This window comes from Ictidomys tridecemlineatus, chromosome X, assembly GCF_052094955.1.
Source record: "Ictidomys tridecemlineatus isolate mIctTri1 chromosome X, mIctTri1.hap1, whole genome shotgun sequence".
Taxonomy (NCBI): Eukaryota; Metazoa; Chordata; class Mammalia; order Rodentia; family Sciuridae; genus Ictidomys; species Ictidomys tridecemlineatus.
Window position 1 is genome coordinate 121,557,535 of NC_135493.1, and position 13,121 is coordinate 121,570,655.

At 53.9% G+C, this 13,121-nt stretch overlaps 1 protein-coding gene across 4 annotated transcripts in view; it reads right to left on the reverse strand.

The window, feature by feature from the left end:
- The window catches only part of Tbl1x (transducin beta like 1 X-linked), a 130,891-nt gene that overhangs the window by 23,647 nt on the left and 94,123 nt on the right, over positions 1-13,121 (reverse strand). For all 4 annotated transcript variants that reach the window (XM_078035147.1, XM_078035148.1, XM_078035149.1 and 1 more), the window contains 2 exons: positions 5,033-5,178; positions 2,570-2,864 (listed from right to left, as the gene is read on the reverse strand). In XM_078035147.1, the coding sequence (XP_077891273.1) occupies positions 2,570-2,864; positions 5,033-5,178 (441 nt within the window). The remainder of the gene's footprint in view (positions 1-2,569; positions 2,865-5,032; positions 5,179-13,121) is intronic.

Sequence of the window (13,121 nt, forward strand, 5' to 3'; positions counted from 1 at the left end):
GGCTACCCTTTCAAGCTGAATTCCCCTAAGAATTTACATGTTTAGGTCCTAACCTACAGTACCTTATGAGGTGATTATATTTATACATAGGGACTTCAAAAAGATGGTTACAAGACAACAACAGAGCAGTGTGATCAAAAACCAACCAGCAATAGTTACAGCTGGCTGTACAATGGGGTCAAGAACTGAGCACCTTTTTGTAAAGGTATTTGGAAAACCCCAGAAATAAGAGGATTCCTTTCCTCTTCAGTGTTAGGTTAAACTAAGAGTGTACTGCTTCTATTTCAACATGTAAAAAGAAGAGAATGCCCGGCCTGCGCAGACCGAGACCCCTCATACAAAGTTCTCAAGTCCTGCTGGAGCAACACAGCGCTGTTAAGCGCCGACACTTCTTTTATGCTTCAGCAGACGAGGAAAACGTTTTCCACCTTTGGAGAGCATTTCCCCAGTCCCCACTCTTGATGGCAACAGGAGCGCTGGCAGCCTCGGCAGCCATGCAAGGCGGGGGGACTTGAAGCTCCCGGGAGGCGCGGAAGCCCGGCTTTGCACTTGGGAAAACACGCCCTTGGAAAGCCCCCACCTCAGCAGCCTGGTGTGGGGATTGTGGGTGAGGTGTGGGGTCTGGGAAGTGGACCGAGGTGGCGATGTTGTGGAATTCCGATCTGCACAATGAGCCAGACCCAGAGCGGCCAGCCAGGGTGACTATGTGCAGACCTGGCCTATACAGAGCACAGAGCGCCTGCTCCTGGGCCCACAGTGGGCAGCCAGCCTCCAGAGGTGCAGGCCAGGGGTGGCAGACCAACCAGTCAGCAGCACACCTTGGGGCAGGTGGTCAGCAGAGCATCTTGTAGCTGGACACTGTCTCCACACACCAGGCTCTCACCATGGGTCCCAGGACAGGGGCCTGCCTCCTCTCTGGCCTAGTTTTAAATAACTTCAGACGCAGTGGTCAGTCATCTTGATGGTGAAAATAAGCCAGGCTAATGCTGCTGCTAAAAGTCCCCGAGAGGCCCATTTGCTGAAGGCTTGTGGCACTATGGAGGCGGGGGAGAACCAGACTTGTGGTACCAAAGTTAGGTCACTGGAGATGTCACCCTGAAAGAACTGGCGGGCCCCCCCTGTCCCTGTTCCTCTGCCTCCTGGCTGGCGATATAAGTGGTTTGCTTTGCCACATGCTCCTGCCCTGGCCAGAGGCCTAAAGCAACGGAGCTGCCCGATCTTGAACTGGAACCACCAGCACTGTGAGCCAAAATAAACCCTTCCACTTTATGAGCTGCTCACCACAGGTATTTCATTATAGTAACAGAGCCCCGCAAGAGAACCGTGTCAGAAAGTGGCCGTTTCTCTCTCAAACTGCAGGACAGAGAATTTTGGGGGTCAGAGTCAAGTCTAACTTCAGATCGGCCCACAGTGTCCACTGCAGGGGTGGAGTGGAGGGGCTGCCTTACTGCGAGACAAGAGCTGGCTGTGGATGCCAGGGAGGGCACGGGACTCGGGGGACAGACAGACATACCCATGCCTTCCAGGCTTGGGAATAACACGGATACCACTTTATAGTTTCTAAAGATTTAAAAGAAATGGGTGCAGTTTAAACACTTGCAAAATTTCTTCCTTGGAAAACGACGATTTCTCAAAGTTTACTAACTATAAATGCTTTTCGGTGACATAAGATGACAAAAACAACTACATCTGTGGTTCCTGCTCCTGAAAACTTGAGGGTCCTCCCCCCACTGCAGTGACAGCGACTCTTCTGTACAAGCCAGATATTTTCTCATTCGTCTCTGTTCCGCAATTTGGGGCCTTATGAACAGTGATCATGTAGGATGCGACTGGGGGGTCTTTATCTTGTGTTGGGCGATGGCCTTTGTGCCACCTGACTGTAACCTGTGGATGGTAAATAGCCACAGGGCATGGCCATGGGTTGAAGCCTCAGAGGCCATTAGGCAGCTCTCTGCTGCAATGGGACTATGGGATCAGACGCCAGTGTCACATTCTCCTTCACCCTCCAGCTGCATGAAGGAAACCGGTTTCTAACTAAGGAAGCACACACACACTACACACATACACAGGCACACGCTCAGCCACACCACATATGCACCTATACACACAAACATGCACATGCATGTGAACTCAGACCCCCAAGCAGAGCCTCTGGAGTTTACAACATCTCTGGTTTATCTGCTCAACATTCCTGAGCAATTGCCTAACACGACTAACCTCAAGGGGCAGACCCAATAAGATGACTCCCCACGCCTGGGCGGGGTGCCCGAGAAGTCACGGTGAGCTCAACTCTCATCTCACTGTTTGGCCTAAAGCCTGCACAGTGCGAGGCTCGAGCTGGACCAAAGGCCTCCGGGAACCAGCACCTTTGCTCTTGTTGGACGGGACTCATACTGGACGTGGCCTGGATAGGCTTGGGTTCTCAGAAGAGCAAGATCCCCTACAACTGAGGATCCTGCCGCCAAGATGAATCTGGATGAGAAAGGCGCAGGCCGACCTCCCAAGGCCCCGCGAGGCGGTCCTGGCGCAGGGGGCCCCACGTGCTGGGAGCCCGCTGCCCCACACTTACTTATGGTGTGCGCACCGCCGTTCTCCTCCCCGTTCACGGTGGCCTCTCCGTTCTTTGGTGGGTTTTGCTGGGAAACGGCTGCGGGGGCTGGGGTGGCTGCGGTGGTGGTGGCGGTGGCTGCAGCCGTGGCCGTGGCCGTGGCGGCGGCTGCAGCGGCTGCAGCGGCGGCGTTGGCCTGCTGCTGCTGCGCGAGCTTCTCCCGGAACGCCTGCTGCCGCGTCTGCACCACGTCGGGCATCACGGCGTCGATCAGGGACAGGGACTCTATGGGGCGGCCGTCGAACACCGTGCCATCCTGCGGAAGCAAGCTGGTCAGCTCCCGCGCAGGAGGACGCAGGGTCCGGGGCGCAGTGGGCACCCGCGGGCGCGGGCTGCAGGGACTCTGTGCAGGGGCGGCCCGTCCTGGAGACCCAGCTGCAGTGCTCATCCCGAGTGGCAGCAGTGACATCCGTAAGCAGCGAGCCACATCTGGGCATTAAGGACACTGCCCAGAACCACTTGATCCCGTGACATTTTGCATCCTGGGGGACATTTCTCCACGTCTGGAGCCACCAGGTGAAGGGAGGGGGTGGGGTGGAGAGGTGTCGCACTGCCCTCAGGTGGGTGGAGGCAGGAACGCAGCCCCACGTCCTCTATAGCACACAGAAGGTTTTCCCAAGAGACCCCGGCCCCCAGCGCAGAATCTTGAGGCTGAGAATCCACCCCCGTGCTAAGGGCTGCTGGAAAGTCTGTGAATAACCAGCCACTTACGTGGGAGGGGGAGCTCTTTGGTAGCATTAAGCACAATTTAGAAATGAGTACTGCCATTCAGCATTTGATTACCGGTGCATTTGTCCACTTGATTTAATAAAAGAAGCACTTGGGGCTATTTGGGATGACTTTCTGGGTTCAAAGGACAGCCACGATGGAGCCATGATATAACCCACCACAAAAATGGCTTGGTTCTGAGTCACATTTTTTTCGATCGCTGTTTGATTCTCTGGTTTGTATCAACCATGAAAAATTTCTAAACACACTTCAAAATATGGGAGGAAGTTCATTCGGATATTTGAGTTGCATGAAATGCAACATGCCTCCACGCTGTGTCTGCCGAGTGCTGAACTTGAATGACCTCAGAAATGAGGAGGAATTGAGGCCTATCAGCCCACCGGATTTCTGATGACGACGCACTATTTGAAATCACAGAAACTACAGGAAACCATGTACACCGCCTCCCCAGCCCCCTGCCCCCTGGACTGTAGCCGTGGAAGCAATGGCCGAGGCCGAGCGGTCCTGATGCTCCCAGGTGACCTTCCTCCTTCATGCAGTCCCACCCCAAATGGCCGGCCAAGGTGCCAGATGATCACTGCCCGCAGTCATGAAAAACAGCTCCTCATCTACATTCTAAAGCACAGTGTCGCATTTTCTTAAATGACTGGAAACTGCTGCCAAGTGAGATCTTTCATCGACCTCTAGACACCCTGGCGTTGGGTGGCTGAGACACCACGGAGGGATTTTGGCCTTGAGAGCCACAGAAACGGGCAGGCAGAGGAAAATCAGATTGTACATCGCCCGATCTGAGAGCTCATGGGGGACCAGGGGGTCACGTGCTCATCTCCCCAGGATGGCTGGTTCTACAGACACAGACCAGGTGACCAGGTGGGGCCCGAAAGAGTCAGGCAGACCACTCCCATGCATGCAATGTTAAGGAAAGGAGGGGGACACTACCAAGGAAGGAGGAGCAAGAGACAGGCAGACTGGGAGGTTTCCAAGACACAGGCTGGTGGAAAATGGCCGACGAATTCATGAGACAGAAAAGAAGATACATTATTTTTGAAATAAAGTTGAATAAAATGCTCTGAATAAGAAAGGCATAAGGGTCAGACTAGTGTCAGAGAAAACGGGAGGGAGGGAGCCCTGGAAGGCTGGGTGTGCTGGGCAGGACAGAGCAGGGTAGGCTGTGGCCAGATCTCTGAGAAGGGTGGAGTTCAGTAAGGGTGGGATCCAGGTGAAGATGGCCAGAGGTTTCCACAGATGTCAGGAAGCCAAGAGAATCTTCTCTAGAGAATGTCGAGTACAGAGGCGGGCGCGGAAGCCCCTTAGAACCTGAAGGACCACTCCTCCAATGTGCTCTAAAACTGGCACCAGCTATCTCAATCTGAAAGGCTCCAGGGGACACAAGCGAATTGGTAGGATTCAGTTCACTGCTCCATCCTCAGCCTCCGAGTATGATCATAAAAATCATCCCGACACCCTCTCCCTGGAGGATCACCCTCTCTCCTCCTGACGCTCCTTCCGGTCATGCTTGCGATTCTGCATATTCACATGGAAAACACAGATCCCCCTAAGAGGGGCAGCAAGGGCTGCCTTAGCCCACCCCGAGACGGCCCAGGAAGCCCGGACTCCGTCCTGCATCCTGCTCATGCCCATCTAGATGCAGGGCTCTGCGGGCCAGCGGTGGGGCAGGCCCCGGGGTGTGCCTACCTCGTTGATGCTGATCTCGGCCTCCACATACTGCAGTCCCTTCTGCAGGATGGAGATGAGGGCAGCCGGCGGCACCAGGGTCCCGTTGATGTTGGACTGGCTGATGTGGCTCTCGATCCCGAACGTGAAGGCCGAGTGGGAAAAACCTGCCGAGGAGGAAGCCAAGCGGGTGGAGGTGAGAGGAGTGGGAGGGAGGGAGGGAGGGAGAGGTGCAGCCTCCGAGATGGGCATGACGCCTCACCTGCTGGGAGGGGGGAACATGAGGCCAAGGCCACCCCGCGTACGGGTGGGCGCGAGGTGGGAAATGCCCTCAGCAGTACAGCCTTCCCAGCCCACAGACGTGCCTTGACTAACGTGGGGTGATGCCCCAATTAACCCCTAGGAAGCTGGAAATGCACACAGCAGCCCGGACCCGCCGGCACCAGAGCTTCGCCTGGCCAACCGAAAGGGCGTTCAGAACCTTCATCACCTGGCGGCTGGGCAGGAACCATTAAGACAAAGCCTGCTCTACAACCAAGCGCTGAAGTCTCTCCCGGACCTGCACAGATGGTGCTGCAGTTTAGGCTGGGTGTCCTCCAAGGCCCCTGCGTTGAAGGCTTCATCCCTGCCCAGGGTGCTAACAGGTGGTAGTGGAACCTTTAACAGGTAGGGCCTCCTGGGAGGAAGTTGGCTTGCTGGGGGTGAGGCCTTGGAGGGGATATTGGGACCCCAGCCCTCTCCTGTCTCCTGGCTGCGGTGAGGTGAGTGGTTCCTTCCTCCCTAGGCTCCCACCATAGGTCCAGAGGCACCAGGGCCAAGCAACCATGGACCAAAAGCCTGAATCCATGAGTCAAAGCAAACCTTTCCTCCTTCTAAGCCAATTATCTCAGGCATTTTGTCACAGTAATGGGAAGCTAACACTGATGGGCATCTTGTACATTATGGGATCTAAAGACACAAAGCACAGCATCCAAGAAATGCTGACAATATAGCATACTGTGCGGAAATGGGCTTTCATCTCATGACCATGTGGGTGACAGGGAGCTACAGCTCTGCGGCTGCTATCTAGAGAGGGCGTGTGCCCTTCTATAGCTTGTCTGGGGAAAGACCCAAATTCAAAATCTCAAGTAAGGTTTCCACTGAATTCCTATTGCCTTTGCACCACTGTGAAGCTGAAAAACCCTAAGTTGAAACATCTAAGTTGCCACTGACTATATTAAGAGGCAGAACACAGCACGGTTTGCCTGAGTGCCCTGGCTGCATGTCTGTTACAGAAATTCAACCTCAGGCTTCCACTGACTCCTGGTTTGAACTGCTCTTTGCCGTAGCTCAGTGCCAATCTGTGCCCCAGCTGCAGGGCACATGAGCCGTCCCTTGGCCCAAGCAGAGGGCAGCCGGTGCCTGGCTCAGAACACTCACAGGCAGGCGGGGACAGAGAACCACACAAACACCCCAGGGAAAGAGGCGCTCAGGCCAGCGGGTATGGCATCCAGCGGTTCTCCGGAAGCCGGGGATTCTCCCTTTTCTATTTTTGTTTTATTGGCGCATTGCAATTATGCATAACCTGGGACTCGTCCATGTACTTAACGGTTTGATCCGTCTCATTCCCCAGCACCTCAAACATGCCAGGCACGTGCTCTACCGCCGAGCGACACCAGCCCTTTCCCGATTTCCTCTCCTCGTCTCCAAACGCCAGCTGCCAATAAACAAAATGCTTGAAAAATTCCAGACGTTTTCAGATAAGCTTTGGGTTGCATGATGGTACTTGAAAGACGATGTTAGAAAACACAAAGGAAAGGGCTCTGCAGGGGGGAGGGCATGTGAGCCTGGGGACTGAGGGGTCAGGAGCCTTCCACAGCCCTTTCTCAGGGACAGAGGGGTGTCACTCTACCGACAGATGCCTGTGGCGGGTGTGCTCACTCCTGCTTTCTTTGTAAAGTGACCTCTGTGGTTAGGAGCCAGCACTCCTAATTCCCCCGTTAGGAAGTTCTGCTCACCATGACGGCATCACTGGCCTGCAGGCCACAGGCCTCCCCATGCCAGAGGAGGGCCTCTCAGCCTTGCTCGGCCCTGGCCTCTTTCAGTCAGCCTTGGTCCCCGTGCCCCACAAGCCTGGACCCCTCTGCCTCTCCCCCTCCACACCTAGGCTGCCGTTGCAATAACACATCTGCCCACTAGGGGGGAATGTTCCTCCACCACGGAGGCTGCTGTGTGTTCTTCCCTCTCTCCCATTCTCGCCTCAACCCACATCGCCTGGTTACACACAGAACCCAGAGCTTATATTTATCTAATAAAGTCATATGGTGGTTGCTATTCATTTCAAAGTCAGGTGCACAGAGTCTTGCATCTCTCTTTACAACACCACCACTACCTCATTAGGTTGCTGTTCAGAATCCCTCCCCACTGCTGTTTAGATAGAGGTTGGGCCTCTAGGAGGCAGTAAGAACTAGATGAGGCCAGGAGTGGAGCCCGCAAGACTGAATCCCGGTGGTTTACAAGAGAAAGAATCCAGAGACAAGGGTGTGCTGCCCAGTCTCCTGTGGCGAGGTGAGTGGCCCCTCCTCCCTATGCTCCCACCATAGGTCCCCATCTCCTGCCTCCTGCCATGTGATGCTCCGCACCAACAAGGCCACTGACAGAAGGAGCCCCTTGACCTTGGACCTCCACACCACAGTTAAAACCAAACTCTCAGGCTCAGAGGCCAAGCACTGGCCCAGCCTGCATAAGGCCCTGGGTTCCATCCCCCAGCACTGCCAAGTAAGTAAATATTGCTTTTTTCTTTATAAAGTAACCTTCCTCAGGTATTTCCTTATAGCAAAACAGACTAGTACATCGGAGGACATAACAAAAGTCCCTTTTCTCCACCTTCATTTCCTATGACCTCCCCACCCCAGGCCTTGCATAACCAGTGACTGTATTATCCCAAGTTTTGGTCATTCACGTTTCTGGAGAGGTAGAGACTACAAAAACTCCAATGGACAGAGGGAGTGGGCCACGGTGGATTCTCGGCTCGACGCCCTGCTGCATGTTCAGGTGGAGGTGGCAGCTGTCTCCTAAGACTTCATGATTCTCGTGGTCACAGGAGCCATCGCCCTGGCTGTCTTCCCTTCTGTGTCCTGACTAGCTGACGGGACTGAGCACTGCAAGTCACAGGCCCTTTCTCCTCCTCCTGGTTTCACAAAAAGGCCCAGGGAAGGACTGGGCACACACGGGCCCCCGACAGGGCTGGCTCTCACGCTGCCCCTGCTGTAAAACCTACAGGAAGCCAGGGGGCCTCCTGCAGCCACTCTCTGCTCTACTTACCTGGGTACAGATCCGCTTCCCCAGAGCTTTTGGGGGATCGGATCCATAAGCAACGGAAGGAACACTGGAGGGACAAACCCAAGTCACTCAGCTTGTAGGGGTGGGGTCACAAGACAACACTGAGCCACCACAGACCAGCATGATCCGCTGCCTGCACCAGAAACCAGCATTAACTGCTATTTAGCGGATGCCAAGGGGCTGGGTGAGGCCATCTTGGAAGACATGGCACCTCCAGATGCCTCTTCCAGGGCCAGCCTGTCCTCCACCGCCAGCACCCCACCCTCCCCAGACGGACTCCAAGGCTAATGAACACATTTAAAGTGCCCTAGTGGAGACCTCTCCATCCGCACCCGTTAGCTCTCCCTCGGCAGTCGACACAGCTCTGCTGTCCAGTGAGTCATACGTAGAGAGTCCAAGATCAGAATGCAAGTGACAGACAGCACCCTCGCGTGGGCCATGGTGGCAGGTCACAAGGGAGGAGAAGGAGGGCTTGGCAGCGTCGTGATGGAAGGTCGTGTGAGGGCCAGGGGCTGGCGACCCTGGTGCCAAGCTCTAGGCCAGCCTGAAGCCAGCAGGCTTGCCACTTACTTACAAGAGTGTCCAGTGAGCCCACTCGGGGGTTCCCGACACACCTTGGCCTTCATTCTTGGCTGTAGCGGAGGCTGCGTTCTGTGCACTGAAGGGTGCTCAGCAGCACCACCCTTGAGCTCTGCCCTCTAGATGCCAGTAGCATCCCTCCTCCCAGCCTGCCAATCGAACATGTCTCCAGACGTTGTCCAACCGACCCCGCCCTGGTAGAGAACCAGTGAGCTGGTTTTGATGCCCTCGAAAGGGGGGCCTCACGACCAGCAGCTCTACTCAACCCCCTTCCTGCTCGATTCTGGACTGCGGCCAGGGAACACCAAGCCACCACCTATGTGGCCATTCCCCAGATAACCCGCAGTCCCGCCAGAGAACAGCTGGGTGAGCCAAAGTATCGCCAGGCAGAAAACCAAGGTACAACTGAGATGATCCAAGAAAGGCCTAAAACAAGGGCCACATTTTAAAAAGGATGGCCAAGTCCTGTCTGTCTGGAACAGAAGGTCCTCCAGCCTCACAAGAGAAGAAACTGTTATGTGAATCTGTCTCACCTACCTGGGCAAGAAGAGTCGACTTAAAATACACCAAGAGCTTGTTTTGTTTCTTGCGATTGCCACACTGCTACAACATAGCCACGTCCACAAATGGCTTCCCAAACTGCTGGGAGTCAACACGGTGCACCATGACGCCCAAGCAATGCTGGCCCTTGGAAATCCTGCTTATTCAGCAGAGGCTTAACACTCAGGCAGCCGCGGGGGTGGGCTTTGCATCTCTGGCTCTAACCAACGCCGAGGGCACCCGTGTGCGGCATTAAGAGCAGAGTTCTCATCAAGCAGTTAGCAGATTTACCTACTTGGAATACTCAGACTCAAAACCAATGGGCACAGGAGGTTTATTTCTCAATAGTCCAGGTGAAAGGTTGGCAAACTGAGGCCCATAGGGACTCTGGCCCACTACTTGTGTTTTTAAATAAAGCTTTATTGGAACAAAGCCTCGTTCATGAGTTGCTAAATTGCCTATGGCCGATCTGAACCTTCCTTGTGTCTGTCGCAACTCTTCAGTCTAGTGCAGTCCACAAAGCTCAAGGGAAGCTGCTGGCCATCCTACCGTGCACACAGCAGCCCCCACCCCATGACCAAGAAGGATCTGGCCCCCAGTTTGAATAGTGCCAAGGTTAAGAAATCCCGTTTTCAGATCCCTCTTCCCCGCCTGCCTAGTGTCCTTTCCTGATGGCAGCCTCTCTTGCCCTTCAACAGGAGTGGTCGCTGTCTTGTCCGAGCTCCATCAGCACGATCCCTAGCCTTCTGTTGGCACGGTCACGTGGGGCGTTCCACCCATTCAGGAGCATCTGAGGGCAGGGAGCCCGTTCACTGTCTGGGGCACACAGTACCCCACCTCCAGCTGCAGCCGCTGGTGCTCAAGGTGCTGAACTTGAGGGACAGCTGAGAGAAACCAGAGCGCCTGGTGTCAATGAACGGTAGTAAGAAAGAATCAAACCGCGTCTTCACCATTTCCAAACAGAGGACTTTAAAGGAGAAGGACAAGAATTACAGATTTTGGCACAACAGAAAGGACAGTGAATTCTGAAACGAGCCACCTCCTGAGACAGGTGAGCAACTCTGGTCTGGCCCTGGGATTCACAGATACCCAACAGGCACTGGCTGACCCTTGTCCAACCCAGGGTGTCCAAGGGAATGGAGGAGGACAAAGGCATCATCAAGAAACCCAGGTGGTGGACGGTCCTTTTGTTTCCACAGAAACTAACATCCCTATTCACAGCACTGCGCTCTCCAAGGCCCACATTTCCTGGTCGAGGTTTCTCCTGTACAACTGCAGCTGCCTGAAAGCCACCGGCTCCCTGCCAGGTGAGTCGAGGTGGTGGGGGGAGGAGGGTGCTGATAAAATCAAGAAGGGAGAGAGGCCAAGGGCGACCACGCAGGAGCAGTGCAGACCAATCCCGGAGCACTCTCCCCCAGACTTAGCAACAGTCAACAGAAAGAGTGAGCGCTGGGTGTCGCCTCCTGCTCTCTGGGGCTCGCTTGCACCCGGTTCACTTCTCTTTCAACAGTGATGGACGAGTTTCCCCAGAGAATCACATTTTCTGCCCAACAAGCAATTCCGAACCTATGTAAACTTGTTTTATCTGTGGTGAAAGGCACACAAATATGCTGAGAATTCTTTTTGCTTTTGCCGTGGAAATCACAGAACGTGTCCACATCACCTTTACAACCACGACATGAATGTTTCAAAAAAGAATCCTACAAAACCCAGTGTGACGCCCATCCTAATTCTCCGGGAACAGAAGCAGGGAGAAATGTTCTTAAGGGCTGCAGATGGTTCTAGATGACCTGCCCACCGTTAACGTGGAATTTAGCATAAAATGGAACCGCCTTGGCTGGCGGCCCCAAGAACATGCCAGAAGGATCTCGTTAGAATCGGGTTCCGCTTGTAACATCTGGCCAGACCCCAAGGCTGGCGGTTAAGTACGGTGTGGGCTCAGACGACGGCACACCGTGTGGCCCTGCCAACATCATTTTAATATCCTCTCAACCCGGGAAACATGAGCCCCGCTCAGGTTATAAACTAAAGGTCTCAGCATCGGCCGTCGACCTCACTTCCCGGCTTCAGCTAGGGAACGCGAGACTCGGCCAGTTTATGATGAACAGCACCCTTAGAAGCCAACAGAAATTTAACAGAAAGTTGCCCCAAGGTGGAGGAACTAACTTACATTATTATACCATCAGCACAATCCCTGTTCTCACGCTGCGGAGCTTCAGGTCTCTCGTCCATGTGGATGGATTCCTAGGTGCAATCCTCGTGGTCACAGAACACTGGATTTCTGGTTGCTTTTTAAATAAATGTGACACAGTATGAACGTGTTCATCTGTGGCTGATTGGTCTTGGTAACCACCACAGAGAAGACACGGGACTCCCTCCATCTCCGAGTTGAGTTTTCAAAACCAAACCAAAGGCTTCTGAGGAGAGGTTCCAAGGTTTTGGATGGTGATAATCTCTGCTGCCAGCCTCATTTTCCAGAATCTTCTCCAATCTGTCACGTTTTCTTTCCTTTCCCTTCTCTTAACCTCTTTCCTGTCCTCTCTTCTTCTAGGACTTAGTGAACTCAGGGGTGCTTTGCCACTGAGCTACACCCCTAGCCCTTTCTGTTTTGAGAGGGGGGGTCTTGCTAAATTGCTTAGGTCTCACCAAGTTGCCATCCTCCTGCCTCAGTCTCCTGAGCTGTTGGGATGACAGGCAGGTGCCTCTGCATCCAGCTGTTGCACACGTTTAATATCACACTTATCTGCCTCTGTGACAGTCAACTGTGATCCTCCCTGGGCAGGGAGGAGAGATAAGATTTCTAGCTCTGTCTGTCTTCATCCTAGCAGGGAGTGCAGCACCTCCACTTAACTTACCAAGAGACATTTGCAGAACTGGAAATTGTGGTAAGTGCTATATCCCTGAACACCAACAACTCTCAGCTGGGCACAGGGGACACACCTGTATCCCAGCTACCAGGGAGGCTGAGGCAGGAGGATTTCAAGTTGGAGGCCTACCTTGGAAACTGTCAAAATAAAAATAAAAAGGGCCGAGACTGCAGCTCAGTGGCAGACAGACCGCATGGCAGGCACTCGGTCCCAGGTACCATGACTAGTACCAAGGGGAAACCCCAGAACCTCAGACTCCCTGGGGGTACTCAAAGTGATTTTAAGTAGCACAGGGACAAATGCTTAAAATTTTACTTCACGTGTGCTATACCGACAGACGGAACTAATGTACCAGTATCTACCAGTATGCTCTGGAGGAATGGTTCAAATTAAGGAAAAATATCAGAGAATAGTAATATGCAAACATGGCAAAAGTTCAGATGATCGGTGAAGAGCAGACAGGCTGGGAGACGTACGTTCAGACAGTTGGGAGGATAGAGGTTTTCTGAGCAGGAGGAAGTGGAGAATGTGAGCGCACACCCATTGGCTCACGGGAGGGCGAGTCTCAAGCAGAAGTGGCTCAATGACAGTCCACAGGACCAAGTCTGGCCGTGGCCTGTTTTTGTAAATAGTCTTATTGGGACACAGCTCTTGCCATGTGCTTCCATGATTTCAGGGGCTGTTTCTGCACCACCAAGACAGAGACGAATGCTGTTACCTGCAAGCAGCCAGGCGGAGGAAGACAGCAATCGCTCCTGTGTGAAACCCAAACAGCAGGACAGCAGGGGCCGGGGCTGGGGCAA